Source organism: Grus americana, chromosome 5 (genome assembly GCF_028858705.1).
Source record: "Grus americana isolate bGruAme1 chromosome 5, bGruAme1.mat, whole genome shotgun sequence".
In the NCBI taxonomy this organism is placed as follows: Eukaryota; Metazoa; Chordata; class Aves; order Gruiformes; family Gruidae; genus Grus; species Grus americana.
Genome location: NC_072856.1, coordinates 9145409 through 9162687, shown reverse-complemented (window position 1 = coordinate 9162687; position 17279 = coordinate 9145409). Strand labels below are relative to the sequence as shown.

Sequence of the window (17279 nt, the reverse complement as noted above, 5' to 3'; positions counted from 1 at the left end):
GAATTTAATATAATAAATATAGTTTGCTGAAACATAAGCTAATACAAACTTTCACTTTATTTAAGAGCAAAATCTTAAACTACAGCACTGTAACACAATCTGTGCAGCATACTAGCCTGGGGCAGTAATGAATTTTTGTTGCTCATTTCTTTCCCTAGGTGAACAGTCTCCACTTAGAAAAACAACACAACAAATCCTTTACAGAGTAAAAAGTGTCATGTGATGGTTAGGAGACAGATTTAAGTACTTAAGGTAAGGATTTAATAGAAATCATCTGCCTAAGGTCCGAGGATTGATCTTCAAAGCTGCAGCATGTGCTGCTGCCTCCAGGTGTGGTGCGGCAGCAGGGCTGAGCTGCCTCAGCTACTTGCAGACAGCCAAAGGAACAAGCCTTGCTCTCCCTTCCTCCTTCCCTGCTCCGCCCTCCCGCTCCTAGCAATGTGCTCTGGCCACAAGGTGAGCAGTAAATTCACTCCACTGGCAAAAGAACATTTACTTTTTTTGCCAGAGGTCATTTTTCTGTAATTTCACTGAGCTGAGTCAGCTTGCTTTGCATCAGATGAGTGCTGGCTCAGGGCAAGCAGTGGTAGTGTGCAGCCAGAAGCAGCTGGGAAGGGAAGGAGATGACAGGAAAGAGCAGGGAACTTTTACTTTTGATGATGAAATGTTGACTTGGCTCATGGTATATTCAATATAGAAATCTCTAGAGTCTAGGAGTGCTTGAGGATATACCTCTGTGGATAGTAATGGGCTTCTCTGCCCATACGCCAGTTCAGCCAGAATCAAGCCAGCTCTGTTGCAGAACTGTCTTAGCTAATATACACTGCCCCTTAGGGAAACTCCTATTTTCCTCTTTCTTTTTAAATAATGTTACACAATGGAAATACTGCTTTTTGAGGTCTAGTTTTATGTTTAAAATAACCATATGCCAAATAAAATGCAGGATCAAGCTAATGGGTAGTTAGCAGTTTTCTGTGATTTGATCGTAATTAAAACCAGTATATCAGTCACAAATCCAGGGCCAGAATAATGCTCCAGTTCATGCTTGGCGTTGATTTATTTAGTTGTAACTGATCGATTTATTTATTTATTTAGTAACTTCATTGTTGCTTAGTGTGCTCTTATTACCCATGTTAACAGAAAAACGTCAGCCAGTGTTTGAGTGTGACTGAGCGCTTTGAATGTTGTATACGTACAAGACTGGCCAGGCAGAAGGCTACGTGGTGTGTTACAGCTTTAACAGTACCGCAGCTGTTAAATACCAGGACAGCACTGCTAAGGATCCCTGTGCATGCAAGGTGTAACTAAATGGGGTGATTCTTCACAGGGCCAGCAGTTGCTGCCTGTGCTTTTGGTATCCTTTTTACCACAGGTACAACAAACCTGGCTCTACAAGGTGTTTCCAATGTCTGTCTATCCCCATGTGCCCTCTTCTTCCACACCTCTGTGCATTGCTCCTGTCCTTTGCCTTTCCATCAGACATGATGCCTGGTTTTGGTCTTGTCCTGGCTCTTTCCTCCTGTTTAAGTGCCAAGTTTTGTTTTGTTTTATTTTATTTTGCATTAAGTGGCTTTCAGTTAAATCAGTAAACTGTTGGTTTTGCAGCAAAATTCTTGGTATGCTTCAGGGCAACTTTTGATGAGCTAAAAAGAATCATGGAAGAATAGTCAGATGCACGTGCTGGATCAGCAGCTTCAGCTGTTGTTGATCAAAGTAGTTAAAGTCACAGCATGAGGTTAGTGCTGCAAATTTGAGATTACAGCTTGGTTGTTGAAAGTAGACAAAAAGGATTGTATTTCAGTTCATAATAGTACTTTATTTTGGAACTATCACAGTATCATAAATAATTTGCTAACAGACACAAACATCTCAGTGGTTAGCTTTCAGTGGCTAACCATTTGTAAAGAAAAGCTCTAGAAATGCTTAACAGCCTTGTGCTGAGAAAATGAATATTCACAGTTGTTTGAAAATAGTGTTTTGGAGACTTGATACTTTTTTTTTTTTTTGAAAACTAATGTTTCAAAGATAAAACATTCAAATAATTTGAACACGTCTGATCAGATGACATTTGAAGAAGCTCAGGCCAAAGCTGAGCTGGGTCTGGTTTACTAACAAATTATAAAAAAAGAACACAAAAATAATTTCTACAGCATCTTTCTCTGTTGAACACTGATGGAGGGTAGGCATCCACTACAGATTGTGGATGCAGCACCTTTTGTGCAGGCTTTGTATGTGTGCTGCCAGGCTGTGGCATGAGCAGCAGTGGGTAAGTAGATGAGATGTTATGCAGTAATAACATGAGTCTTTGTTAGGCCTGTTATTAATCACTGACTGGTTGGGGTTTTCTGCAATTGTGGTTCTGACCAAAGCAGAAAATTGCAGTTGCTTAACAGATTAGATTTTACATTTAATTTGGCACATGGCCTCTTTAAACATAAATCTAGACATTAAGAAATGTGAAGAAAGTGCTGCCTTTCAAAGAACACACTTGATCCTGGAGTCTCACAGCAAATACTCTCTTTCTTTGCATTTCTTTACATATACTAGTCTGTGTGTTTATTTGATAAAAAGTTTAAGCATATGTACAAACAAATGAAGCAAAATCTTCAGAATTCATTCTATTGAACTACAGTTGATCTGCTAAATTGTGGTATGTCTGACATGACAAGAGATGACTGAGCTGGTAGAAAGTTCCCTGCACCAGTGAGCTGGAAGGCCTTGTTTCCTTTGCTTTCCCAGTCCTCCTCCTGGTCATGTGGTCCCACACCTTCCAAGGCACCATCACCAACATTTGTGTTGATTCAACTTGCCCGCTCCCAAGAAAGCTGTCTACGTTTTTGCTGGATGATTTACAAAGGGATCTACTAAGCACCAGAACTGGTATAAGGTAAGTGGGAGAAATGTGCAATGACATATAGGAAAAAGAAAAATAAAACCTTTGCTCTTGAACAAACTCATAGTTTTAACAGGGATTATTTTATTTTAACTCTTACTAGATATTTTCCTTTGTATCATATCCATGTTGGATTTTTAACATTAAATACTGGATGTCTATGAGTTCAATACTTAGTAGTTGCTGATCTTTAGAGAAGTTAAACTGAAGCTGCTTGAACAACTTGAGCAATCACAGGTGTTTCTTATTTCTGAAATGAAGTAGGTACCACATGAGAAATTTAAAACCTGTTATAAGGCCTTTTCAAAACTTGTGTTTAAGTGTACCATTTTCTAGACTGAACTATTTTTCCTGATCCTTTGAAGTCTGGCTGCTACCTTTAAAAAGCGTGGGCTTGTAGAGGCTCCCAGAATGTAGGCAGCAAGATGCCTGCATCTGATGGCCCCTTTTGTTTCAGTTTCTGTAGTGAGGGCACTATGCAAAGAAAGCAGGAGGGAAAGAAGGAGCCAAAAGTCCTTGTTATGTCTGTGAAGAGATGAGGGAAGCTGTGCAAGGAGAGTGGGAAGGGACCAAGTGCTTGGGAACCATGTCCGGGAAGGAAAAGAAAAAAAAAAATTAAGCGGCAAACAGGTGAGTGTGTGCAATAGCAGATTATGAATAGACACAGAAAAGGAACTGGAGAAGGAAGAAGGTTCAATAGCAAGTTATAGGTAGAACAATAAGAACAGAGAAAAATCAAATTAAAAGTTAAATGTAAAGCAAAAGTAGTTAAATATATTTTCAACATGTACAAAATGTACTGCATCAAAAATAGCCAAAATAAATCTGATACTATCCTGTTATTTTTCATGTAACCAATTAGTGTAGTTGCCATTGTGAAGTGATGTAATAGATAATGTGTTTTATGGTAAAATAGAGGAATGGTGTGCACCTGGGGAAAATCTGGGGAGGTTGCTCCCAGAGGGGTCAACAGCAAACTAAATTGTACTTTAAACACTAATGGAAGTACTGTTGCTTCCCTTGTTGGTACATCATAGGGCCCACTGTTCCCAGCTGGAGCTAGTCTTTTGCTGACATTTCAGTATTTTGCCAAATTAGTCAGGGCAGTTTTGCAGTAATTGTTTTTGACATTTCAAAGTGAATGGGCTGGCTTTCTATTAAATGGACACAGAGATTAAAAGTTAGATGGGAAACTTTATTAATCTGAGTTTTGGCTAGCTTCCTTTGAAAAAAGTAAGTAATGTCAGAATGCTGTAAATCTGCTCAGCTTCCATGTAATTTGCAGAATTGTTGAAATCCAGTAGATACAAACTCCTCATTTTTTTGCAGCTGGGAGCTGTACAGCTAAAGTCATAATATTGTAAACAGGTGATATAAAAGACATTTTCCAAAGAACTGGGATCCTATTTTCCCAAGACTTAATGGGAATGAAGCATCTATACCCCACTAGCTGTATTCCAAGTCTCAGGTTAGTTGACTCATGAAAAAGCTTCATTGGATGCTCAAATATAGGAGGGGATTCTGATGTTGGGGGAGCTTTAACCAGCTAGCTCAGCTCACCTTGTGTGGTTGGGAGAAAAAGTACAAATCTTACTATTGTCTTCCAGTGGGCAAAACAAGAGTGGCTTAATTTAGTGTAATGTGTTGTCCTCACAGTAGTGATCTTTCTCACTTCACTAATCCTAAGAATGTGGGTATTTTTCAGCCACGTTATTGTGTTAACTCTTCTCACCTAAGGTCTGGTGAAAGTCAAGGAAGATGAAAGGGTACAACGCCTGGGTCAGTTGGCTTATTTGTCTTGAAGACTTCATCTTTTGTGACTGCAGTTCATGGTTCAGAACCTCATATACTCAAGTGAACAAGAGCAGTGAAGTAGGAAGCTTCTGTCCAGAGCAGAAATTGCCAGTGTTCAAGGAAAACAAACCATGAGCCTTTTTCCCTGTTGCTAGGTGCTATATGGCATGAAGAAGAGTGCATGCTGTTACCAGCTTCATTAAAAAAAAAAAAAAAAAAAAAAGGGTTGTTGTGTCAGAGATTTATCATAGGCTGAATTAGCATTTTCTCTTTTGCTATGATGAACCAGCATAAATGTTTATTTGGAAATTGTTTTACAAAATAATGTAGAGGCTAGCAGAGTTTAAAATATTGCTATGTCTCCCCCAAGAAAATGACAGCACTGAACATCAAAGTTACAGTTAAAATATAACCAGTGACAAATGCATTCAAAAGGCTTTGTCAGATGAGTAGAAGGAAATATGTTCATAAGATTAAGTAACAAGAACTGTTTACACAGGTCAAAAATAACTGGAAACAGTCAGAAGTTACCACCTGAATAAAAAGCAGGGTATTTGAGAAAATGTGCTTAAATTTTTTGAGAGGAAAATACATACAAGTTCTTGATTGTGAAAATTATAATAGTGGTAACTTTGCATATGCTAGGAATTAATTGAAAGACATTTACAGTGTAGAAAGGGGAAGCTTGGAAGTATTTGAAAAATGGCTTTTAAACCTGGGGTTTCCTACCTGTTCTCTACAGCACATAGAACAAGTGAGGACAGCAGCAATAAAAGTTGTGTTGGCAGATGAGACTGGATAGAAAGGTGGTGGTTTTAGTGCTGTTGTGTTTCTTTTTTTAAAAAAAGTTTTAAATGAACTTGTACTGTTGATCAAAGTAATCAAACAGTGTTGCTAATAACCTCCTACAGGTAATTAATGCAGCTTATTCACAGCTGGTAATCTGAGGAAAGATAAGGGATTTTCCTGTGCTTTCCAAATTTCAAGTACTCTTTTTAAGGGTAGATGAGCCTCAAACATTCTAGCTAATGTAAGTAGGCATTATTAAAACAATAGAATACTCTAAATCAGGTTTGGCAACAGCATTGTGGTAAATAATTTGGCAGAGCATTATACTTTTTATTACCTGAAGTGATCAGTTATTTAATTTTTGGCTCCAATCCCAGTTCAGCTAAAGCCAATAGAAAGCTTGCCATAGACTTTGATAGCAGCTGAATCAAATGCTTCATGACTCACGTTTCCATGAACTGTGGTGAGGAAATGTGCTTTCATTTGGTACTTTGGTTTTGCTCTTCTAATGAATTCACACAAAAAAACCCCCAAAAATAGACATACATACTCCTTATACTACTATTAATTAGAGGATTTGATAAATCAAATAGTAGGCTTGCTTGTTTCACTGAAGCAAAAAAACAGATTAAGTGATTTATTTTTCAGTTGACAGAGGCTACTTTTCTGACCCTGTTATTTGCTCTAACTAATAATCTGTCCCAATTTATAAGAAGTTGCATGCTGTAAGCTTGTTTGGTGCTGAAAGGGCAACACAGAATGCTTTTGGAAAATTGTTCAAGGTGATGGCTAGCTGCATGTAGTATGACATGTTTAAACCTGTTCTAAGAGAAACACAATTTAAGTACTATGTAATTTTTCCTAGTGTTTTGTTTAGACACTTCTGTTTTCAACTGTCGTAGTAGATCTCTGTTAATTCACTTAAAATCCACTGCCTTTCCTACTGGCCCTTGAAAGAATGTCTGGAAGTCAAAACACTGATGATTTACATCTGTACACAAATTAGATTAAACTTGCTGCAGCTTTGCTCAAAAACTACCTCCTCCTCCCACCTCAGGACACTTATATTTGCTGTTTTCTATATTCTAATAGCAACTGCATTTTCAAAGGAGACCACATGTAAAACTTAGAAATGTGGCGACACTTCTGAATTCACAAGTCACCATAGTCAACCTCTTGTTGATTTTTTTCCTCTAACCCCAATGAATCAGGAGTTCCAAAAAGTGACGAGAATCAAGGTAAGTGTCTTGGGCCAGGAGTCAATGTATGAAAGAAGAAAACCAAACACAAGCCAAACAAGATTCTTTGACTACATTTGAAGTGTTATACCCTGCAGAAGGTGGAGTTTACTGCCCCAAAAGCTTACAGCATTGATGTTTAACAGTTACACCATCATAAGTTTTTTATGTTAATTATGAAGGTCAAGATTTTTGCTTGCTTTGTGTGGAATCATTTGCAAATGATTTGTAGGAATAGTAGAATAATCAAATTTCAAGTGATTAAATAGGTTTCTGTACAATTTCTGTAGTTTATTTAAAACGTGACTTTGCGAGATGCATACATCACTGTAGTAACGCTAAAGAATCTCTGAACTCTCACAAGTCCTGTGAAATCCTTCTCCTTAAAAGTGCCCCTATCAGTCCCATTAAATTAGTCATTTTTGAGTCCCAGGAAAAATCTAGAGAAAAGCGTGCTCTACAGCTCAAGATGCACATTAACAAATTTAAAAATTGTTAGCTAAATGGAAATATGGGAGAAATGTTTTTGCAAGCTTATAATTCCATAGCTTCATCATAACTCTGTATTTTGGTTATCAAAGATGATCTCTCACAATTTGCTAATTTCAGTCTTACAGAATATTAACCTCTAAGAACTTCAAAATGCTTTTACAAGTAGGACCACAGTGAATTGAAGCTATCCCAACAAGGGGATTCCCCCATCTCTCAAGAAGAAAGAAGCTGCAAAGAGGTTTGTGACTTGTCAAAAGCCAAATCTGATACTCAGGCTTTACAAATAAGAAGAGTCCTATGTTCACTGATACCAGCTGGGTTGTATGTATTTTTCAAAGGGCAAGACCTCCTTGTGTAGCATTTTTAATGTACCCTCTTTATATTCCAACAGTTGGAGCATCTTCTTCTTCACAAAAGCATCTACGTATTAAAAATCTCATAGCAATCCTCTGCATCTCACTCAATAGCTCTGTAGGTTCTACCATGTTAAAAACCATAAAATTCAGTGAAATGTTACATATAAATAGTCAACCTTTATATTATAAAGTGCATTGTAGGCACCAAATTAAAATACCATTTGCAGTTGTCAGCACTGGTCAAATGGGGGGGAGGGGGGTAGAATTTGTTGTTTTTTAAAAAAACTTCATTGCATGTGTCCAACTCTAAGATTACTGTAATACAAGAAAACACCAGCCCAACATGTTGCCTGTGAGCCTCTCTAATCCAGCTTCCTGTGGCTACAGGAAGCCTTTTTCACTACAGTGCTATTTGACTAGGAGGTAAAGGGACAGCAATGTTGGTCTGTGACTTGCTCAGCTAGAGCTGTAGGCCATATAATGCTGTGGATTGATATTTTAATAAGATGTAAAATTAAGGGTGGCTACAACTGGAGATACAGAAGTTGTGTTGATGGAGTTAACCAGCAAGTCCATGAAATTCTTGACTGTTGCGCTGTGGATGCTGGTTATTTATCTAATATGATGTTTCAGTCTACTTAAAGATATCATTTTGTCGTGCCAGCAGGGCAATATATACTTACGCAGAGTGCTTCTGTGGGGTAGTTTAGCCTTTGATTCCACAAGTTAAATGTCTTTTTCAACATTTAAATTTTTAAACTGCAAGAGAAACAGTATCTATGAAACCTGGCTACTTTTTTAACAAGGGACAAATCTGTATTTGCTTAACATCCCCTGACCCATAGTACTCTCTTTATTCACTTCAACTTAGTATTTAGTGCTGAACATCAAAACCGTCTGACAAAAGTATACTTTGTCTGAATGGGTAATGTGCCATGCAATTAATGGTTCATTTTCATCCAAAATTATAATCACAAAAATGCAACAAATTGAGTAGTGTGTTAACCAGCAATGTCTAAAACAAACCAGTGTAATGCAGAAGCAGTAACAGATATACATTTGAAAGATCAAATCATGAAATAACTTTCATACTCAAATCTATTACTAGAATGACTAGAAAATTCACACAGCAATGAAGTAAATATATCAAATGACAAACTAGATGTCTTACGGTGGTTTAAAGTATTAATAGTCGCAAAAAAAAGGTTGTGTCAATAAAACCAATTCAAATACTGTTCCTTCTGAAGAAAAAACAAAAAGATGAACTATTAATGAAACATCATGGGATGGCTCAAAGTGCATATGGAAGAGGGTGGCAGTACAAGAGTTACTCTTCATGTGTTCCCTCCTCTTAGCGCAATAACCTTGTGCAAAGAATAGTCCTGTGGACTTTGCAACAGATCACCTCTTTTCCCAAATGGGACCTTCACTTGTTCCTGATTGTGCTAAAGATCTTTCACATTTTTGTAAACTGTCTTGCAATATGCAAGGTAGCACACACTTTCTTAAAAAAGTATGTTGTGTTTCCGTAATCCCCCCTCACCCCAAAAGGAGGTTCGTGACTAAGGGGCAGGAAACGACATAGACTTCTTAAACATCCGTGCCCCTTTTGGGGGCCCTGGATAAGGGGGTGGTGGCACGTTGTGTTGTCCATCTGAAGTAACTGCCTGCTCGTAAGTTGGTAGTCCTGAATCATCAGTTCTGAGAGGAAGTGGGTTTAAAGACAATTCTTCATGCCTTCTGAAGATGCTAGATGAATTACGTCTTCTGTTTCTTGCATAATCCAAGTACCTAAACAAAGTTAACAGCATTATAAGTGGCAACTTCTGTTTTAAAGGGAAGAAAGAATATAAAGTCTTAGTTTAAAAAATAACAACAACCAGTTGCCTTCAATGATCATAAAGACCAGAAGCCAAATACTCCCTCCAAACCAGAGTGTAAGAATAGCTCAGTAATGTGAAATTTATAAGGAAGAGGAAGCAGAGAATCCTCGTGTATTCCTTTCAGATTTAGCATAAAGGAACAAGAAGGGCTAGAGAACTGGTAGAGAAATACTTCCTCCAACTCACTTCATTTCACAGCTGAGGTAGACTACGTGCCATGAAAAACATACACCCTACTTTAAAAAGCAAACAGAACACGCTACACTTTCCATTGCAGGCCCCAACCTATTAAAATGATTCCATCTTTTTAGTAAGAATATTTTGGAACCAAGCATATCCACAAAAAAACCCCAGGTACATCCACCATGCAAGTGCTGTTTTACGTTTTTATGTTATTAAACAACTTCAGCATAACTACTGCTAGTGCTCACCTAACTTTGCTTCCAGGAAAGTAAGAACTAGAACTCCCATTGGATTCTCTGAGCGTACGGTTAGACAAACCCACAGTGATTTTTAAATTCCACTCTTAAGCAAGAGTTTGTTTTAGTGTTTGTTTTAAGCAGTGAAATTCCTTACCCTGGTGGTTGCCTTGATTTGCATCTGCTTTTGCAGCAGTAGAAGATAAGCAGTACAATTATAACTAACAGTACTCCAGCAGCAACTAGACTGATGAGAAGTCCTGTAACATTAATCTTCTGTAGTGTCTCATCACCTGAAGATAACACATTGGTAATTTTCATTATGCATTCTTTCCATCTACATAGTATACAGTATACACTGTGACATACTAATTTTGCTGTGCAATAAGACTGTTCCTTTCCACAAATGTCTGGCTTGCTGTGAGAAGCTATAATAATCTGCGCAACACAACCCAAGATTATCATTCACATTCAGCTTAAAGTAAAAGTGAGTAGATATTCCCTTTTCTGTACATAAAACTGTTGAAATGTGTGTCTTCTAATGCCTTCCAAATATTACTTCAGGTACTTGTGACCTTGATCAAACTGTAGATCTTTCCTCTAATCACACTGACTTTCTTTTTAATAAAACATCTGGCATTAAAACTACTCTGACCCTGAATCGGACTGTTATATTACTGTTAAAGAAATTGGGGGGGGGGGGGAGGGAGACCGACACAACACAAACAAAACCAAACCACAAAAAGCAGCCACAGAATTACTGTAAAGTTTACCAATTACATAATAAAACAAAGAAATGGACAACAAAATTGATATTGTTTTTACCTACAGACTTACAATGGATCCCCCTGTGAGTAAGATGCTTCAGTGAGTATTGCAGATAATACAATATACTTGCACAGTTCACAGTGAATTTCAGTAAAAAGATCAATTCTGATTTTGCTAACTGAATGCATGGTGTATTTTTAAGAATGTACTATAACAACAAACCAAAATACTGCAATATAAGAAAAGAATAAAAGAATAAAAAGACGATTTACCTATTTTTATTTTGGGGCCTTTAGTTGAATAGTCTTTCCAAAAGTCCATCTATAAAAACACAAAGGATCAGATTTAAGGAAGATACATAATTGGCAGGCTTATTGACAATTTTTTAAAATATGGTACTGTGGGCAAAATTTAACAGTGGCATAAACAGAAGCAGCTCCCACTGAAGCATTTGTACTTGCGTATCTCACCATAGTTTTCTCATACATTGAGATTTGCATAAAAATTAAAATTTCAAACAAGAAAATGCCAGCTGTTAGAAGTGCATTTAACTGTCCAATGTTACCTCATATTTCTGCCTGATTATAGCAGAAGTTAGCATATATTCTGACACTAAAAAATGCTTCCAGTTAATCTTTGTAAGTCCCTACAGAAGAGTATTAATGAGGCAAAGTCAAGTTCTTAAGAATCAGATATTTGCATGAACAGTATCTGAATTCATATCAGCTAGGAAAAATAATGCGATTTATTGATGAGAAAAACTTTTATGTTGCATGACTGTTATGCATTAACTGTGTTTAGCTATAATTTCCACTTTTGCTATCCAGCAAAAGACTCCATCAAGATTCCAATTTAACATTTTCACCTCTTTTCATAGGGAAATGCTAACAATAGCAAACTAACATTTCCAGCTTCAGACCAGGAGCGCGTTCCTTGCTCTTTCTGCAGGTTAGCGCAGAGCGCACCTAGAATCACAAAGAGATTCTTTGCATGCAGCAAGAGCCAGTCTTCAGACAATCATCACGTTCCATTACTGGGCTTAAAGGTTTCTTATGTATTTTTTTCCTTTTTTTTATACCAGGTTTCTTTCAAGTTGTATAAAGGTAGTGATTTAGAAGATAATGCTATAGGAATACTCAGCAGTAGCTGAACTGCAGATTTACTCTGTACTCCTCTCTTGTAAAACACTTCTTTGGCATGACACAAGGACACTATCAGCCAATTAATGCACAGAGCATGTGGAACATATTCTCTACTTTTACAGTAAAATAAGCAATCATTTTAAGTGCTGTTTTTGGAAGGGCTATGGTATTTAGATACAGTAATGATTTAGTCAATAACCTCCTTCAGTATATTAAATTCAGTTTGAACAGCTACCGTTTTATCAGGGTCTTCAAAAATTTCTCTCGCTTCTTCATAATTGCACAGCTCTTCAAAGCATTCTCTTTCCAGGTTATCTGCTGTGAATGCTTCAAAATCAAATCTGTTATTCAGAAGATGTCGTCCAATGAATAAATTGGCCTCCTTTTCTGATGCAAACACTAATAAAAAAAATTAAGTTTATTTAAAACAAGTTAGGAAAGCTAAATTGGGTATTTTCAAAGAATGGTTAATATCCTGAAGGAGCATGTTGAGACCACTTCTTCCCCTACCATCTCTCATCTACATACAGGAAAAAGAAACATCAAAGTCTCCTAAAATGTCATCTTTGCTGTTAACTTTTCTAACTATGCAATAGAAAACAAACATATTTTCCTTTCTCATAAAGCATTTCAGCTATTCCTTGTACTGGCCAAGAGAATTTGAGTCTCATGACAGCTGTTCTTCAAGTTTTGATATGATCCCTTCTGGAATGTGGGCATCATTTTTTTACTGGAGCTCTTAAGAACAAATAGTCACATAAAAGAGAAATTCAGTCAGATCCAAACTCAGCAAGGCACTGACCTACTGGAGGAAGGAGGCAAAAAAAGAAGAAGAAAATAATCTCAAGAATCCTCAATATATTTATCAATATTCTGGTATCTATGAGTTTAAATTTTGTTTATGGAATTTGGATTTGAAATCATAGCAGCAGAGTCCTAATCATTTTACATCTGTTGCCTTTTCACAATCATGGCAGCAAGTTTTATGTAAAGGTTGGCATATTGCCAAGTTTATTTGTTTTAAATTAGTCCATGATAGGAGTTTTACTGACAACAGGCACTTCTGAAAATATTTAATTCTTTTATTCTTTTGTGCTTATTACAGGTTCCATGAGGCCTCATGGAGTAAGTTGTGAGGTGAGATTCCAGAAGTTAGTGAAATTGTAGAAGGCTTTGAAATACAGGAATGCATTTTCTCACTAGGCATTTTCCATAGTCAAGTTATAGCCTGCTCTTGCTACAGCTTCTTTTAAAAAAAAACAAAACAAAACAAACACCAAATGACTTTGTATGACAGAACTAGTTTTCTGGTTTGGTTTTCAGTGAAAGCCTCATCTGTACTCCAAGAAATTCAGACTATTTGGTAAGCAATATGACTAGAGGATTATTTTTGCAAGTGTAATGCAGAAACAGCATTGTTACATATCAAGCCAGACAGCTAAAAAAGGAGATAAGATTCAGAATAAAGTTATTCAGCTACAAATTAGCTCTATGTTCTTGTTAGTGTGTTTGGCTAGATTATGACATCATTCAGGAATTTTTACCCTAATAGCTGCTGTTAGATCTTGCAATGGTATCTCAAAACAGTTTGCGCTCTGAAAACTTAAGAAAACTGCAGTGTAACTTGCATATTAGTTATATCTTTAATATTCTAGTATATTGAAGGAATACTACAGTATATATTTCTGTAATTTATATAACATTACAGTATATATCCAAGGAGCCACACCTGTGCACACACGTTTGTGTAGGAAGGCAAATCTGTTATTCTACAGTAATTCCAAGAAAATCTAAGCTTAAAATATTTATGCTATATCTAAGAGTAACCAGAGATACAGACTTAAAAAAAAAAAAATCCAAACCCACAAGTGGAAAGGGGAAAGAATTACATGGAAAAAATATGGAAAAAATAGTATCAATATCTTGATTCACTGCAAATCATGAGAATAACTTCAGTCTTTTGAAACAGAGAACTTCAGTTTTGCTTGGTAGTGTTTCATTCCTTACCATGCAAGTAGTATTAGCTATATTTCTGAATTAATTTAGATAATGGCTGCATTTTAATTAACATGGAATCCATAGGCAAGCTGTATGGAGCCTAGGACCCCTAATTCCCAGTGATCCATGCTCCTTTTGTCTTTCCAAGAGTCTTTATCCATTTATCTGCACTTTTTTCACTTTGTAGGACATAGTCATAATACACTTCTCTCCATCTCTGAATTACCTGCCACTTGGTGATTAAGATAATATTTGGGGAATGAAACGGATTTGAATTCTCTCCTGTACACGAGGGAACTGAATGTAGTTCTGCAGTTCTTTAGGCCACAGTTCAATAAAATGGTAAATCCAGTTTTAGGATGCCTAGCATTTAATTAAAAATGCATCCACACAATGTGCTGCATAAAGTAACACTGCTGGTAAAAGATGTTCAGAAAATGCTGGAGAGATAACCTCTCCATGCAGGTACCCCACATTCTTGGCAACTGTTCTACTTGCTCGACTACTTGATAAAGAGTTGGGCCCCTCCCTTTCCAACTCCCTCTTTAAAGGGGGAGTGATCTGGGCCTATTGTCAGGAGAGGGTTCTGTGCTGTGAACTCACAGCAAGGAGGCAGCCTGGCAGCCCGACGTTTTATGACCCAGAGCAACACGGATTTTAATGAGTAACCTGTCTGTCTCGAGCATTTTTCGTCTAGCCACGTTTTCTGCTCAACATACTGTCCTGAAGGAGCCTCCTGCTCAATGTGATGACTTTTTAAAGCCTGTCTTAAGATTTCAGCACTCCTTATCCACTGAGGAAACCGGATAGATAAGTTACAAATTCCTGTTTGAAGCCCTTATGCTTAAATGTTAAGTATCACTGGGCTTAGCATTGTAGTGCTTGAGTCCTTTTGGGGAACTTCATTTGTTTTTACCTCAATTCCTTTCCGCTTCCCACCCTCCAAAGTGAAGAAATGGAATAGCAGCACAATGTTTATCTTTCAAGGAGTTGTAAGGGGATCTGGTATTGAGAAGAAATATCAAGCTCAAAAAACAAGCAAATAAACCCTTTCAAATACAAAGGAATTTTAGAGATACAAATAAAACTGTGATGTGCCTAGTTGTACCAAAGCAGTACTGTCTTAATACAGATTTAAAACTTGTGGTATTTTCATGTTACTTAGAGGGTTCTGGTTATAACAATAATCCTAAAGACCTACAGAAAGCTCAGTTGTCCCAATCTGCACTTACTAGTGGATCTGATAAATACTTAATACTGACACTCAAGTCGATTATCAATCATTTCAGCAAAAGATATTCAAATATTCTAAAATTAACCATAAAACTGCTTAATTTTTTTAATGAAGTAAAAAAACCCAACAAAACTATTTACATAAAAAGATTTCTCAGCAGAAGCAAAGTTAGATACAGTTTTATTCTGGAAACCATAAAATCATGTTAAAAGTTACCATCTTTCCATTCAGGTTGTTTCAAGTTGTTTAATCTCCCTGTGCAGTGAGGAAATGCAAACATCATCACGTGTAGTTGACACAGCAGTACCAAAAACGCAAACATGGCGTGGTATCTGTCAGACAGAAACTAACGTGAGTTAAAAAAAAAAGACAATGCAATCTTCTGAAGTGTCAGTAATGAACCTTGAATGAATCCTATAAATGAAGTCATCTAATACAAGCACCTACATGCAGTTGAGGCTAATGGATCTCTAGAAGAAAGACACCGATCCGAACTGGTTCTGCATGTCTCTTAGGAAGTTTTCGTTGCGTAACATCTGCACATGTCACCGGCTGCTCTCACCACAGCAAGGCAAAAACCTTCTGCTCTCCTCTCCGGGGAAGCGGCTAACAGAGCAGCAGCCCGGTTAGCTGGCACATTAACAGGGAAAGATCAGCACAAGGTGTTGCAGGTACGCTCTGAAACTTCAGATAACTACGGTTTTGCTGCCAGAGCAGCCACAGCAGGTTATCAAAGTTACCCGATGTAAACAGACGTACAGAAACCATTTTGTCAGGAGAGAGCCGTTGCCAATCTCCTCACACCCAACAAACATTTATGTAATTCTAGCACGCACTGCCCTACCTAGGATGACTGTAGAAAAGAATTAAATAAGACCTGAATTCTTCCAAGAGTCGCCCAACACCGAGAATAAAACCATCGCCGCCTGAAGCAGAGACGTGCGGCGACCACCCGGGAGAACAACCGCCCCGCGGCCCTGCCGGGAGCTGCCTCACACCCCCCGGGCCCATCCGTGGCGGAGGAAGGCCGCTTTGCTGCCCCGGGACCGGCCCCCGCTGTCGGTGCCGACTACAAGTCGGGCGGGCACCAGGGGAGCCGGAGCCGTCGGCCAGGAACCCCCCTCGTCCCGCCCGACGCCGCGGATGTGCCCCGCTTCCCACTGCGCGGCCCTACCTGCTCCGGCGACCACCTGAGGAGGGCGACTGGCAGAACAGCGTCTGTCCAGGCTGCTGCTGCTGCTGCTGCTACTGCTGCTGCTACTGCTACTGCTACTGCTGCTACTGCTGCTGCTGCTGCCGCTGCCGCCACTGCAGCGCTTCCTGGAATGGGCGCGGCGGAGTTACAGAGCTGCACCTGAGCCACCCCCGCGGGCCGTGGCACCGCCAGGCTGGGGCCTCCTCGGGGCGGGGGCGGAAACGCCCCTCGAGCCTGAGGGAAAAGGGGGGCCGGTCGGCCAGCCAGCTAGCCAGCTAGGAGCGCTGGGGCGGGGAGCTGTGGTGGTGTTGGTAACGTTAGGGGGTTTCCCTCAGCTGCCAGCTGGGCTTCGTTGCCAGAAACCTGTCTTTCCCCTCAGCTCAGCCCTGAGATCCCTCTGAGCAGAAGGTAGCGGTGCTTTCACCTTCTGTGAACACCTTTTAGTGTTAAAACTGACCTTTTTTTTTCCCCTCTGGGTTAATCATGATGCTGAAAGCCTGATTTGGCTTTTTGCTCCTGAAAAGTAAAGTCCTTGGTCTAACGGCAGGGTGTCTGCTGAGCAGGAGCTGTGGAGAGGGATGCCTAGCTAACAAGGGTGAGGCAGCATAGCTTATAACCAGTTGCTTAGCCACAATTAATTATTTATCTAATAGCAAACTAGAGTGTTTTGTATCCACCAGGCTTATTTAGCCAGGCATCTAACCACAGGGGGGAAAGGATCTGGTCACATGTGAAAATAACTTTGGAGGGTTTGTTGGTTGGGGTTTTTATCAGTGAAGATAAACCTTAACCTAAATCCTAATGGCCAGAGAGCAGCAGATGTGGTTCCCTGAAGTGCATGAAGTTGATCTCCACTAGCACACACCTGCTCCAGGGACCTCCCTTCACTCCCCATCAGCACAGAGCAGCACCCTGGGATGGAGGACAGGTTCAAGCTCATCAATCTGTGGCTGTTTTGGCTTCTCCAAGGGGCAAGAGAGAAGCAGTTGAGTACTTCATGTTTGCTTTAAGAGTGTATATTTCCCAAACCAGTGTGGTGCTTAGCAAGCACAAGAAGTGGTACTTGAAAAGCCTTTTA

General features: G+C 38.9%; 2 protein-coding genes and 1 long non-coding RNA gene across 4 annotated transcripts in view; 2 read left to right on the top strand and 1 right to left on the bottom strand.

The window, feature by feature from the left end:
• CCDC73 (coiled-coil domain containing 73) overlaps positions 1 to 17279 on the top strand; it is a 101634-nt gene that overhangs the window by 3019 nt on the left and 81336 nt on the right.
• LOC129207533 (uncharacterized) lies at positions 1751 to 7431 on the top strand. Its single transcript, XR_008577471.1, has 3 exons — positions 1751 to 2887; positions 3351 to 6714; positions 7324 to 7431. It is a non-coding gene; the product is annotated as an uncharacterized LOC129207533 (long non-coding RNA).
• On the bottom strand, positions 4951 to 16276 carry PRRG4 (proline rich and Gla domain 4). 2 transcript variants are annotated; one of them, XM_054828609.1, is made up of 6 exons: positions 16181 to 16276; positions 15223 to 15338; positions 12010 to 12173; positions 10905 to 10953; positions 10022 to 10157; positions 4951 to 9353 (listed from the first exon to the last, which is right to left on the bottom strand). In XM_054828609.1, the coding sequence occupies exons 2-6, from the start codon at positions 15326 to 15328 to the stop codon at positions 9125 to 9127; spliced, it is 684 nt and encodes a 227-aa protein (XP_054684584.1). In that variant the 5' UTR covers positions 15329 to 15338; positions 16181 to 16276; the 3' UTR covers positions 4951 to 9124. The 2 variants fall into 2 exon arrangements, with proteins under 2 accessions (XP_054684584.1, XP_054684585.1); XM_054828610.1 differs by lacking the exon at positions 16181 to 16276 and adding an exon at positions 15454 to 15487.

Excerpts from the sequence above, each read along its gene's own strand:
- PRRG4 (XM_054828609.1), bottom strand. The coding sequence starts at position 15,328 with ATGTTTGCGTTTTTGGTACTGCTGTGTCAACTACACGTGATGATGTTT. Across the intron at positions 12,174-15,222 it reads ACAACCTGAATGGAAAGATG|TGTTTGCATCAGAAAAGGAG; the intron begins GTAACTTTTAAC and ends TTTTTTTATTAG. Across the intron at positions 9,354-10,021 it reads AAATCAAGGCAACCACCAGG|GTACTTGGATTATGCAAGAA; the intron begins GTAAGGAATTTC and ends AACTTTGTTTAG.